The sequence below is a fragment of the Balearica regulorum genome, chromosome 6 (assembly GCF_011004875.1).
Source record: "Balearica regulorum gibbericeps isolate bBalReg1 chromosome 6, bBalReg1.pri, whole genome shotgun sequence".
In the NCBI taxonomy this organism is placed as follows: domain Eukaryota; kingdom Metazoa; phylum Chordata; class Aves; order Gruiformes; family Gruidae; genus Balearica; species Balearica regulorum.
The window spans coordinates 5,240,157-5,253,587 of NC_046189.1; the positions used below are offsets into that span (position 1 = coordinate 5,240,157).

The 13,431-nt window shown below is 42.1% G+C and overlaps 1 protein-coding gene across 7 annotated transcripts in view; it reads left to right on the forward strand.

The window, feature by feature from the left end:
• Window positions 1-13,431, forward strand: part of ERBB4 (erb-b2 receptor tyrosine kinase 4) — a 624,902-nt gene that overhangs the window by 326,731 nt on the left and 284,740 nt on the right. For all 7 annotated transcript variants that reach the window (XM_075756027.1, XM_075756030.1, XM_075756032.1 and 4 more), the window contains exon 3: window positions 2,653-2,839. In XM_075756027.1, the coding sequence (XP_075612142.1) occupies window positions 2,653-2,839 (187 nt within the window). The remainder of the gene's footprint in view (window positions 1-2,652; window positions 2,840-13,431) is intronic.

The window sequence follows — 13,431 nt, forward strand, 5'->3', positions numbered from 1 at the left end:
AGCTGGACCAATCAGAAAACACACCAGGCTGCAAAACGTGTTGTTGCCCTGCCTTTTTCATTAAAATTTGATTTATAAAATAAAACCCCAAATTAATATAACAGACCACTAGATTTGGTCAGTCAGATTCCTACGTTCTAGGAAATGAGAAACCCTTAGGTTTATTTTCATAATTTTGTTTTGTGAGGATTAACATGGCAGTTTCTCTAGCAAGTAAATAAGTGTTGGAAGCCACGAGACTGGAAAGGACTCTCTGACTTGTCAAAATACTTGCCATAATTTGTCATTTCAGTCAGATAAACCAAACAAAGTACCAAGGGTTCTGTATTAGAGGTGACAGTTCACAATTCTCAGCAAAAAAACCTTGTCCTTTTCTCCTTTTTGTTTTAAAGTTTAAATTTTGGAATGAAGATTTGCTGGTGTGTGTGTGTGTGTGTAATTTCAGTGCCATGCTAAATTAGGGCTCTTTCAGGTGAACTTGCTGTATGGCAGTAAATAAGACATCCCCTAAAAATAGAAAACATGGTTATAAGTGACAAAAGCTGGCAGGGAGGACTTGGTCAGATGCACTTTTGGAACTGCTTTTATTTTTTTTTCAACTCAATTCCAAGTTAAACATCCCTTTAAATTAATTAGAGCAATCAGAGTATCCCTAGAATATCAGTGGAGAAAGTGAAGCCATGAGTATAATAAATTCTGAAGAAAGGCTAAGAAAGCCAGCTTCAGGAAATTTTTTGCATATGATAAAAAACAAATTCCTGACCAAACTGGCTAAGCTGAAATGTCTGAAAGCAAAGAGCTATCGTGAAAGTGCTGGAAAGCTTCTGATTATAATGGAATCAGTGTCCCAGGGTATAATGCAGCTCTACATTTAATATTGAGCTACTGAACTGTACTTCTCAACCTAGCTCAACTCACTGGATTCTCATCAAAGACCTGTAATGACACTGTGCTCTGTTTAGATGCCAAGCAAGTCTTGAAATAGCTCCAGAGCTTTTTTAGCAGCTTCAGCTGAGTACAGACGTCTGACTTTGGAAGGACAGCTAGTGCCTAGAATTTGTGGCATATAAATCCTTCCTTATGTATACTGCCATGCTTGTTAATAATCTTATGAGCTTTTATAAACCTAATTAAAAGGCTCTTGCATATTTATATATGAAATCATGGTAACAGTGCTGAACCAGCAAAGGAAAAGCCTGTCCTTTGTGCTGCAAATCCATGTTGCCTTTCTCCATTAATGATACATACACAACTCATTTAATTCGAGGCCTGCTATTGTTTGCCTGTTTGTTTTTATTACGGTATTGACTGAAGTCCCCATCAAGTTAGTTATAGTCTGTGCACGTTATCCTAAGGAGAATTTTTCTTTCTGTGTATTGTTTAAGGTATTGACTTTGCCAAAGGGAAGAAAAAAGTGCATGCATCCACTTAAGCACACAAGTAGTTATATCAATTTCTGTCCATTAAATATATACACACACACACACAAATATACACATATATAGTGGTTGCAGGCATGGAATTAGGTGAGATTTGAAAACGGTATTTGAGAGACCCTTTCCAACATGGAGGTCCTATTACTGGGAGCAGCTCTGGGCAGGAGCATCCCTCAGCCTGTGTGAAGTCTAGCTAAGGATGGTGGGGCTCTACGCGAGTGTTTAAACAACTCTTTTCAAAAGCATTTGCAGATTTCTAGGCTGTTTATTTGAATTGATTAGAATGAACTTTGTTTTCTAGAAAAGCATACTTTTAAACTTTTTTTTTCTTTCTGAAAACATCTTAGTTCCATTAATCTTTTGGCCTTTGAAAAACTGTTTTTAGTTACTGGGCTTTGGGGTCTTTTTTGTCCTTTACAACCCAGGCAATTGATTCCTGAGTAGGAGCAGGAGGGCTATTGAGTAGTTCATCTAAAGCAAAGAAAGATTTAAGCCAACCCAAAGATGCAGCAATCATTTTGCTAAAGGTTTTGATACCAATTTCGATCCAGGTCTGGGATATGTAACATATATGGTTCCAGTACTTCCAAATGAAACTTGAAGTTGAATTCTTTGCGAATGTTCGGTGAATTTATTTCATTTAGAAGTACAAAAGGGAGTGTTAATACATCTGTGCTTTGTCTTTATTTACTCTTCCAAGCCTGTTCCCCATTTCTGCCATCCAATAGTAGCTCACCAATAGTGAGCTCTTCCATAGGTGTCTCTCTTACCTGATGTTGTGTGCCTTCGGTCTCACCCTAGAATATACCGTACAACAGAGAGTTACTTGCAGACAGACGGTCTTATGTGAACTGTCCTGCAGAGGCTTTTGACCTGCTCTCTGCTTTGAGTTGTGTGAAGTCATCCTTTTGTGCATCTCTAATACTTACTGTGAATTTCTGCTCAAGTTTAATAAAACTGAAAAGAATGGCTACCTCTTTATTTTCTAGTATTCCAACCAGTATCTCTAATAAACTCAGTTAAATTGAAACAGAAATGTGGTTAAAATCAATAAGTTGAAACAGAATTTGTTTTCCAAAATTGTTTTTGTGTGTGTGTGTGGTTTTTTTTTTCCTTGGGTACCAGCATCTTATGCTAAAACATCCACTGTATGAGATATTCAGAACACTTAAAAATGGACCATATTTAATGTGTTTGTTTAATTTTTGTCTTTCAGTCTATCCGAGAAGTCACAGGCTATGTTTTGGTGGCTTTGAATCAGTTTGAATACCTGCCATTGGAGAACCTGCGCATCATTCGTGGGACCAAACTCTATGAAGAGCGATATGCTTTGGCGATATTTCTTAACTACAGAAAGGATGGTAACTTTGGACTCAGGGAACTTGGCTTGAAGAACTTGACAGGTAAGTGAAACTTGCCAATGTTATGGATTAGTGTAAGAAAAAGATGAGTTTGTTGAATATTTGCCCCAGTGCCCTCAGTCACTTGCATTCTGCAAATCACAGAGGTACCATGAGAGGCTGGCAGTTGTACGTTGTTTGGGAGGCTTATTGGTACTTCATTTCATTCCTTTTTTTGGATCACAACTGTAATTTTCTTGGTACTGATCAAAGGCTTTGTATGGAATTCATGCCAAGAGCGCACTCGAAACAAAAATAGTTGTTGAAAGAGTAGATGAACATTTTTCTCTAGTTTCAAGAATATGAGCATGTTTGTTTCCTTGAGATCCTTGGTTATTGCATGTGTGTTGCTTCAGGTGTAACGTATTTTCTGCCAAGTTAGCTTAGCTTTAGCATCCTCTCTGCCTCTGCTCTTGCTTCTGTGTCACCATTGCTCCTGCACTGGGGGGTGGGGGGAGACGAAGGGGATGGGAGGGGGAGACTGTATCTTTGATGTATTTAGTTTTAGAAATCTCTTTTCTAAGCAAAAATAGTGTATTATATATAGTGAGAAAAGTGCTTATTTTCTTGAGACAAAAATTGAAGCCAATTCCATGGTTTTATGTTCATCTGTAAACTCAGGGTTGGATCATGATGTGGGGTAGATCAACGTTTCATTTCTCCCAGCTGAGGATCCTACAGTCAGTGGTTTGGGAGATTAAAAATTGGCTAAATATCACTGGGCTGTAACTTAATAAAGTGCAGGCAATGGAAAACTCTTTTTAGGGAGTTCACTGGAAGAATTTTATTTATACCTGGTTTCTCGTCAGCTATGATCATTTCTACCCTAAGCTTTGGTGGTTGTGAAACAGCCTTATTTCTGCTAGCGGCTAAATGCTGACTGAAAATCACTGACCTGAGCTGGATGTGGAGTTTGAACCTGAGTACGGAGAGGTGGGAGCCTTCTGAACTATATTTAGGCTCCCTTCACTCTCTGCTTTTTTCGTGTCGCTGTATTCAGAGCAGCACACAGGACTTACAGTTCCTTGTTGGTCAAGCCTCGCTGTGCTGTACAGCTAAGCTTTCAAAAACAGGAGGGAAAAGGTGGCTTGAAATATTTTACAAAATAAAACAGTTTTGGCTGACTCTTATCAGGCTCTTTCACAATTTTCTTTACTGAGAGCATCATGCTGATGTCAGAGTGCTTCCCAAGGTCTCCAAATCCCTGCCATGTACTGCTCTTCTCTCTGTCACTGTCATAATCCAATTTCCTCCTCTTCTGTTGCCACATTTCTTCCCATCTTTCTGATTTAGGGTGTTCATTGTGACTGTCTATGCCTTCAAATAATAAAGAGCCATAGCATTGGGTAATAATAGTATTATCTGTTTCTTCGAATACTTGTCCGTGGGTCTCAAAATGCTTTGTAAAAGACATTAGGCTGGGTGAAACTGAGACAGAGAGGTGATGTGAGGCCAAGGCCAGAGAAGGACTGGAACCCTTTCCTCTTGGGTCTGAGGCTGCTATTCTGCCAGGAAGCAAGGGTTGTATTTCCACCATAGCTTATCTAGCTATGGTTTTGCTGCTCAATAAGGTGAAAAAACTTATCTTGAAGGCTCTGGCTCAAGATTTTCTTCTTGAACCAGCTGCCCTGTGCCAATAGACAGTTCCTCTGACTCCAGAGATTCTCTCTGGAAGCTGCTTGTTTGTGATCGGCACAGCACCAAAACTGCCCAGCGAATAGCTTGACTTTCTTTGCAGGTGCTGTAAGAAAACCTGCCTTAGCTCAGCCTCTGAATCTTTCCTAACATGAGATCATCACAGCCACTTCATCTGATTTAAGTGTTTACAAAGCCCTCTGATGGGATTATTTGGCTCAAAATGTATTGTTGTCTCTTGGAAGAAAAGTGCCCTAATAACACTAGCTTGTCTCCACTGAGCACTTAAAATAGCTTCTGGGTGCTGAATATGAGCCAGTGCGTGCTTCAAAATACTCTTAATATTTTCTAGATGGCATGTGCCAGGGCCTCATGAGTCTCTTCAGCAGCTGTTCTTTGACCATTTTGTATCTTGGTTAAGATGCACCTGGCTATTTTAACCCACAACCTGCTGCTTGTTGCAAATGCTCTCCCTGGAGCATATTAATACTTAATTTATTTTCCTAACACATCCTTAGCATTAGTAGCTGCATAAAAATAACTGGTGGATGTGGGAGTCGGTGATGTTGCAAGGCTGCAATAGATCAGCTGTGTCTGAACTGATCCTGCATCTACCAAATGCATCAGAAAAAAACAGTGATTTGTAATTAAATTTAAGATGAAGCCGCCCCTGTGAGCTTGTATCTTTCAAGCTTCTAGTCCACTGCAGATTTCAAGAGATTGGCTTTGAACAGTGCATCTCTTCCACTTGAGTAAAATATAAACCTAACTCTTGCTTTGCATGTGCAGAACTGTCTTTCCAGGGCTTATGCCTTGTTCACAGTATTTTGGGAAGTGCTGTTCTTATTTGTGTATTATCTGGATGATGGGGTCCCAAGGGTATTTCTGCCTGGTACTGCAAAATATACAAATACAAACACTGCTCCCAATGTTGAGTAAAGGAGGAAGCTGCTTTCACTTGCAGATTATCCTCAGACTTAACCAGAGATGGGATTTCATCCTCCTGTGCAGTACCATTGCATTATTTTCAGTGAGTTGTTAACAGCTGTGTTTTTATTGCCAGATATGTCTATCAGGTTTTCGTATTTAAATGTAACTTTAAATGCTTGAATTTCCTCAAATAAAAATGACAGCTATGAAGGCAGTAAGTTTTATCTCACACAGAAAACATGATCCAGTTCTCACTCATGACATCTGTCAGCCCATAAGGGAGTTTTGTTTGTGTAGCGCAGGCCAGGACCATGTCCTAAAATTAACGTGACACTTGCAAAACATCTTACCTATAAAAATCCTTTTCTCGCTTGTTATAAAAACTTAATCGATGGTTCCACAAAAGTGTCAAAAATAAACAGACATTGAACTAATGAAGTGGCTGCTGCCATCTCAGCTGGACTCATCTCAGCTTGCAGATTCAGCTGCCAAGTAGCCTTAAAGTAAAAAAGGAAGGTTTGACGTACTGAATGTATTATTCAGCCTGAGATTAGCAGAATAACCAATGCTGAGGGAGAAGGTATGTCACCTTCTTTCATGCATTCCCTGTGAGCTTGTGCAAATCATTCCTGTCTTCCCCAGGTAGCTAGGCAGTCAACCTTAACTTACCCAATGAAAGGGCATAATCATTGTTCACACTTTGAGCACTCCGAATATAGAGAATACCTGATGGCTGCTTTTCATTACGGCATTTATCTTCATGAGTGGGGAAAGAGGGATAACTCACAAGTGCCAAAACCACTTATGAAGTCTCCCATATTTTCCTCTGAGTGAAGATGAATGAGAGAGATCTACAGCAAATGATGTATCTTTGACTGAGCAGTGATAACCTCATCTCCCCTATTGGCCTTGGAGACAAAGGTTCCCCTGCGTGTGCCTGTGCAAGCCTTGAATTCCTTGAATATATTAGAATAAAATGGACTTAGTAGTGATTAGTTCAGTAACACAAAAAAGCAGCAAAATCTGTAGTTTCTTATTTTCTTGTTTTGAAAGAATGCAGATAAACTATAAATTATGATAACTGAGGTTCAAGTGACAAATGCATATTGTAGCTGAAATTATTTGGTCAGTGATAGCCAAAAAAAGCAAATCTAATTTGATGGGCAGGAGAATCGTAGGGAAAGAACTATCTTCACTGGGTGTAGGAAGTGATCCATTGTAAAGCTCCCCTCCTACAGATATTTGCAATAGGGTTTTTTAAAGTTTTGATTAAATTTATTTTTAATTGTTCTGTAAAACAAAATTTTAAAGTTCTATGATCACTTCTATAACATTTTCAATAGCTTTTTTACCCCTACAAGAAACTGAAAATGCTAAGGGTTGCTTTGGGGGGGGGGGGGGAGAAGAACGACATCCCCTATGAAAAAGGTTGCTTTTCAACAAGGTCCTTGTTTTGTTTTGGGTTTTGGGTTTTTTTTTTTTGTTTGGGGGTTTTTTGGGGGTTGGTTTGTTTGTTTGTTTTTTACAAGGACTGCTCATTTACTATAATTATATTGCAGCTCAATCAGGTTTGAGGAAAGTGCATGGGAGGAGTCGAATTTTCTTTTAGTTTTGTTCACTGTGCACATTTGGACCTATAGTGGTTTTGGAAATCTTATTTAGATACCTGCTCAGGGCCTGAACTCCTTCAGCGCTGTGTGACTGCAGATAAAGCATTTTTTGTGTCAGGGATTAAGGCCACCCCCTTTTTATTGCCGTGATCATGAAGCCCTCAGCCTGTGCCAGCAAGACCTTTCCTTGGACCACACGCACACTGCATGAGCCACTACTGAGTTCATGGTGTTTAGAAACGCAAGCGCCTGTGTGTGACATCCAGCCTGAGTGGATAAGACTGGGGTATTCAGATTGTAGCACATTTCTTAATTGCTGCGGCATTGTACTAGTGGGGCGAGCTGGGAAGAAAGCAATATGTAACTTGCCTCAGGCTTCCTATGCAACAGGTGGGCAAGGCATCGCATCTCTAACCTCGGAGAGGTGTTGCTAGGATACATGGAGGAATGAGGAATTTGTTTAAAAAATCCCTTTGGTACCCTCTGTGTGCAGGGCTGCTGCAGGAGTTATCTCTCCTGTAGAAGAAGCTGCAATGGCTCTGTGACTGCCTGTGACTGCTCCTTTCCCTATATCCTTGGAGCTGCACGGACCACAGGGGCATTTGTATCTCAGCACATCTTTGCTGACCGACCGGTGGGTAGGAATAAAGGGAGGAACACCTCAAAGCATGGCTGTGCCTCCCTTGAGAAAGGAGGGTCTTCAGCAGACCTCAAGGGCACAGTGCAGGACCTGTCATGGGTTCCCTTTGCTCACATTGCTTCTATGGAGAGAAGAGCCAAGGCTTGCGGCCGCCCCCGCGCTCATAAATGCAAGTGTGCCTACTAGCGCATATCTGTCTCCTCTCCCCCGGACACTGTTAAGACTGTTTCCTGGAAACAAAAATTGTCCCATTCCAGCTACTGCTCACCTCAGACATCGTAGGTGTGATTTGACAGCCAGGAGAGTCCGGAGACCAATCTCTGCTGGCAGTCTGTACGCAGCCACCCTGTGCTGAGCTACTGAGTTACTAGCGCAGATTCTGTCTGCTCCCTGCCAGTTGGCATCAGTGCCTGGGAACGCTTCCAGGTACTCCTCGGCTTATGGATGCAGATGTGGCCCTGAGGAATCCCAGATAAGGTACCTGTAGGCTGAGGAGCAACTGCCTCCGGCTAGCAGAAACTTGTTCACAGGTGGTATCAAGGCAAATAGGTATATTGTATACGGCCAGAAATAAACACTGATTTATAGCGCCATGAGATTTATACTCGTGAGTTTATTATGTTCACTAACAAGGAGGGACATTGTTTTTTAAATTTCAGTAATGCTAGCATTTTGCGCAATCTCTCTGAAGGATTTGGATATGCTTTTGTCATGCTAAATGGTGTAACTAATGTCTGTGATTCTTTGCAACTTGTTGCTCACCAACTTATGCTCAGTTTTCTTTATTTCAAAGTGCTATTTTCAGTTCTGTTTCTAGTGTTGGAAATGTGCAACCTTGTTTGGAATGATTATGGCTGGGACTTAAAAAGCTCATCATCATAATGATACATATTTATAAATGTTTTTAACTGGAAAATCAAAGGATCACACCGAAAGTTGTTTGCTGCTGTCCCCCTCTCCCCCCAATATTTTCACATAAACTATGAAATGCATATAGTGGATTGTAAATGGCTAAAATTGTTTATTGAAAGCAATATGCAGAAAGTTTGACGTGAGTCTCCAATGTCACGCAGTAGGATAACTTCATGTCGCACAGCTTCTCCTGCAACAAAACAAGGCTTACAGTCATGGGGAGGGCATATTAGGCCAAATCCTTAGTTCGTGTAAATTGCCTTTCTTGCTTTGACTTCATAATGAACTGCAATTTAAATTGCCCTTTACTTTCTTCAGTGGATAATTTAATTCACGCTTTAATTTATAAGTTAACTAGTGCCTAACTCCCACTTAAGCCCTTTTAAGCATGTTGCGTTCAGGGTGCTCTGTCAGGATTAATACCAGCTAATGATAGCTGACTCAAGGCATGTCTACACTGTGCAGCGGGGCTCTGTACAAGGATCCTTGAGCTAGCATCGAGCCTAGCTAGCTTTAGAAATATTGTTAACCACACCACTTGGGTCCTGTGCTTGGGCTAAACAACCCAGCAGGGTGGACACAGGAGATCTCTCCTGTCTAACTGTGGTCCCAGCAAACTGAAGCACATTGTCCTGGGCTTTCAAGGTCTTAAGTACATGGCTGCTGGGTAAAGGAGGGTAGTGGACTGGGAGGAAGGACTGGGAATGAGAGTAGACAGAGGAAATGCTTCCTACCCCGGTAGTAATGGACGCCTCTGCTGCTTTCTGTTGTGAATGACCACTTCTACAACAGAGAAGACAATGCTTGCCTACTGTAAGTAGACTTACGTTGAGAGTTTGGTATGAAAATGCTACTCAGGAAGGATCTGGCGTGATGTGAGATTTAACTGTTAACACTGCCAAATGTTAGTTTAAATGTCACTAAAAAATACATCCAGGTATGATGCTGTTGTCACCTGCTAATGCTGTTCATTCACTTTTTCTTGGCAGTTTCTGCTTTTCACCTCTCTGCAGTAGTTCGCTCTATCTATGTATTTGTCAATTATGAAGTAAGAAATTCTCCACGTTCTGGAGGTGTGAATAACCCTTTAGCTTCTTAGAAATACGGGCAATCAAGATAAATCTAGCAATACTGAAGCTTCTAGTAATGGAGGTGCTTTGCTCAGCTTCAGTGACTCGAGAGCTTTAGCAGCACAGAGATTTCTTTGGCCACACGCTTCGCAGGGAGTTAAACATCTGAACAGAGTAATCCCTCCATTTCAATCACATGGGTCAGAAATGGGTGGCATTTCAAAACACCCAACTTTGGCAGACAGATCTGTGTTGAGCTATACTATAACTTAAGTGAAATGCAATAAGCATTACATTCGGGATGAAATCATACTGTTTATAGTGACAGCACTCTGAAAAAATTTATCCCAGCTCCCTACCTGCTTGGAAAGGAAAGAGCGAGCTGGGTTGTACTCCAGAGCCCAGGCCAAGTTCTGGTCTTGACTAGGTATTTTAGAAATAAAAATCCTTGTTACTCCTGTAGTGTATCTTCTTCCGTTCAGATGAATGAAAGAAGTGTCAATTTCAGTGGGCTTTTTTCTTTTTTTTCCCTCTTTCTTTTTACAGTCTTCTGAATTCATTGATTTTCTTACTTCTTTCTGACAGGCTACAGCTGACAAGGAATTTGGTTCTTTTGTAAAATTAATTAAAGTCTTGTGTTACCTGGGGAATGTAACCTCTCAGCACTCCCTAGCAAAAGGCAGGTTACTGAGCAAGATAGTTCAGTTGCTGCAGGGTGGTGGGCGCTCTCTGTCCGCCCACAGTGCGGGTGTGAGCTGTGAGCCACTGGTGGGGCAGAGGGACCAGCCTCTAGCAGTGCAGGGCTGCTGGCGTCTAGGGCTCAAAATGGTATGAAACTCTGGGGATCAGATGTCAAGTTTAGTGCCTTAAAGCTCAGCAAAGCCATTTCAGTGGCTTTGCAGCATGTGTCTGCAAGGTAGTATATGTCCACAAGGCAGCATATGCTTACAGACCTGGATTTAAACCCAAATCCAAGAGAGAGCTCCCTTTTCTAGCTTTTCTTGCCAACCTATAGGAATAACGAGTTGGGGTTTAGGACACCATTCATTGCAAACACAAAAGTCCCACTGAGTTCAAAGAAGGTTGGCTCAGACCCCCAGGATTACAATGGTGGAAATAATTGGTGTTCCTAGGATATTTTCATGCCTGTTCATTTTCATGTCATTTGCTGCTGAGGGAAATTCCCTAGAAACTCTATATGGAGGGACTGGGGAGGCAATGAACCAAAACCTTTTTCATTTACTACATCTAGCTCAAGGGAAGGCCCTGCAGGCAGAGAGGCCCTCCCAAACACTCGGCACAGGGGTGGGACTGTCACATAGCCTTCGCTGTCTGCAGGCTGACAGAGGCAAATGCTCTCACCTTCTGCTTGGCCAGCTCCATCCCAGGCTGTTTGTTCCTTGCTTGCACCCAGACCTGTTTCTTGCAGCATCCCAAGTCAGCCTGGCCCGCACTGGGACTAGTCTCATCAAAACCAGCATGGGGCAGTTTTAACTTGGCTGGGTGTGCAACAGCCTTGAGACGGGTGGCAGTGCAGAGGCAGGAGTGAGCAGCAGTTTGTTAAGGGTTTATCTGAAACTGAGTTTGATCACACAGGCTTTGTATGTTGAGATGAGAAAGAGAAATGCTGCTGTTACGAGGATGCACTGTGTTTTAGTCAATGAAAGAAGTTCCAGCAGATTGAACCCATCTGCAGCGCTACGCTGACAGGTTCTGCCTGCAATTTCCAGGGTGAGGAAAACTCTTTGTTAGCTTACCCCACATGAGCACTGCTTCTGAATTTGCGCACAGATAACAGCAGTTCCTGACGGGGAGCAAGGAGTTTACCGTCAGGAGCTTTCCTTACGTGACTGGGGGAAGTAAAAGGGACTGACAATTATAGTTGTCTCCAGAGACCCTCTCTGGCCTGCCTCATTTTCTACCCATGCCCTGCCCCATGGGAGTGGATGTGATGACAGGGATGCGTTCAAGGGCAGCAGTTCCAGGCAGCTGGGCGTGCTGTGATTGTAAGTGTGCTTTGTAAACATTGAAACACGCAGCCACCTGCCCTGCATCTCTGCAGAGCTGCTGAGGCAAACACAGAGATAGGCAGGAAAAGGTAACCTTGAGTGGAACATAGAAATAGAAATGCAGACCTGTAGAAGAAGGGAGATCACCATGTGAACAGAGGTAAGGAAGTGCCAAACACCCAAGTATGTGCCCCACAATCTAATGGCAGAGCAGAAGCACTCACCTGAACTCCATTACGGATGAAGCAATAGACAGGCTGCGAGGGAGCATGTCTGATACAGAACTGGTGTTCTCTGGGACTCGAGACTCCCTGCCTGGTCCCACCTAGCTTTGCAAGAGCCACTTTCCGTATAAAATGAACTTTGATTGGTCTGAAGTGACAGCATGAGGTAATCAGAGCGGGAGGCAGGTAATGCATGTGGACGCAGAGCTGTCAGTGGACTGTAGGAGCCTTTTGTGCATCACTGGGAACGTTCCTGCAGGCGTGGAGTGGGGGAACAAAGGTATCAGATGAGGAGAACAGGCTGGAGGCTTTTTTCTTTGATGTTTGGAAATCGCTCAAGGGGCTGTCTTCTCTGAAACCCCTTTGCCTTGTCTTTTTTTCTTCATTTTTCCCCCCCCTTGGTGAAACTTTCATAGACGTGCTTTCATTTCTTTAAGACTTAGAAGCGAGAGGGCATCCATCTGGCCAATCATTGTACAAATAGTGTGCTCACACTGGAGTTCCCCTGGGAGCTGGCTTCTGCCTGTCAGAAACAGCGTTGCCACGTGCTTTGGGTTTGAAAACACGGGTACTCCTGACGTGGGGGCACAGAAGGAAAGGCAGCATCAAAGACAGCTCTGTCTACCGAGCTGGAGAGAGGAGATCATGGTGGTGTTTTCTGGATTTTTTTTATCTTCTTATTTTTTAACTGGTCAGCTGGGCATGCATTCAGATTGATGCTAAAGGCTGTGAAAACTCTGGGAGCTGGTTCCATCACAGTGCAGGGGCTGAAGAGTCAGTCAGCTTTGAAAATGGCTCTGGGGCACAGGTACCTGAGGGCAGGGCACAGAGGCTGGGTTTTACATGGAGAGATTCAAGACGTTCCTGCCAAGACTGTTGCACAGGGTGAGAATACCTCATCTGCTCCAATCTCCTGTATGTAGGCTCTAGTCAGAGCTAGTAGTAGGTTGACAACTTTTTTAAATTTGAAAAATGTCTAACAGGGAAATTTTCTGTAAGAAAGGTGTGGTTTAAAAAACAAAGGGAAAAGTGCTAACATTTTCAGGTACCATCTTTCATTGAAAAATGAAAATCCATGGCTTATGATATTAAACAGCTTTTCATGCTTTCTTCTATAAATTAATTCACATTTTCAACAAAAAGTAATCACCATAATTTGTGTTAATTGAACAATAATAATTGAATCTGACTTAGACTGAATTTTCTTTTCCATCAGATTTTCACTTGCTGAAGTATCCGGGTTTGGCTTGTTTACCTGGTCTAGGAAATGAAAGGTTTTTAAAAAAACCTTAAAAAGGGTTGAAAAGTTGTTTTCTGGTCATATTTCATCCCAATGTCAGTCATAAGATATTTCCTTTGTTTTAAGAGTGTGTTGAATGGAAAACAGATTTACAGAGCAAGTTGTAAATGAATCAGCTCAGCTGCTGGTTGTGGTGGAGGTCTGTCAACATGGTTTGACGTGAGCTACCTGCTTCTTGGCAGGGTAAATTGTCTTTTTTTGGGAGCTGCTTACTGCCATGTCTGAACTTAACCCAATACACTCACTTCAGACTATTGTGGTTGTC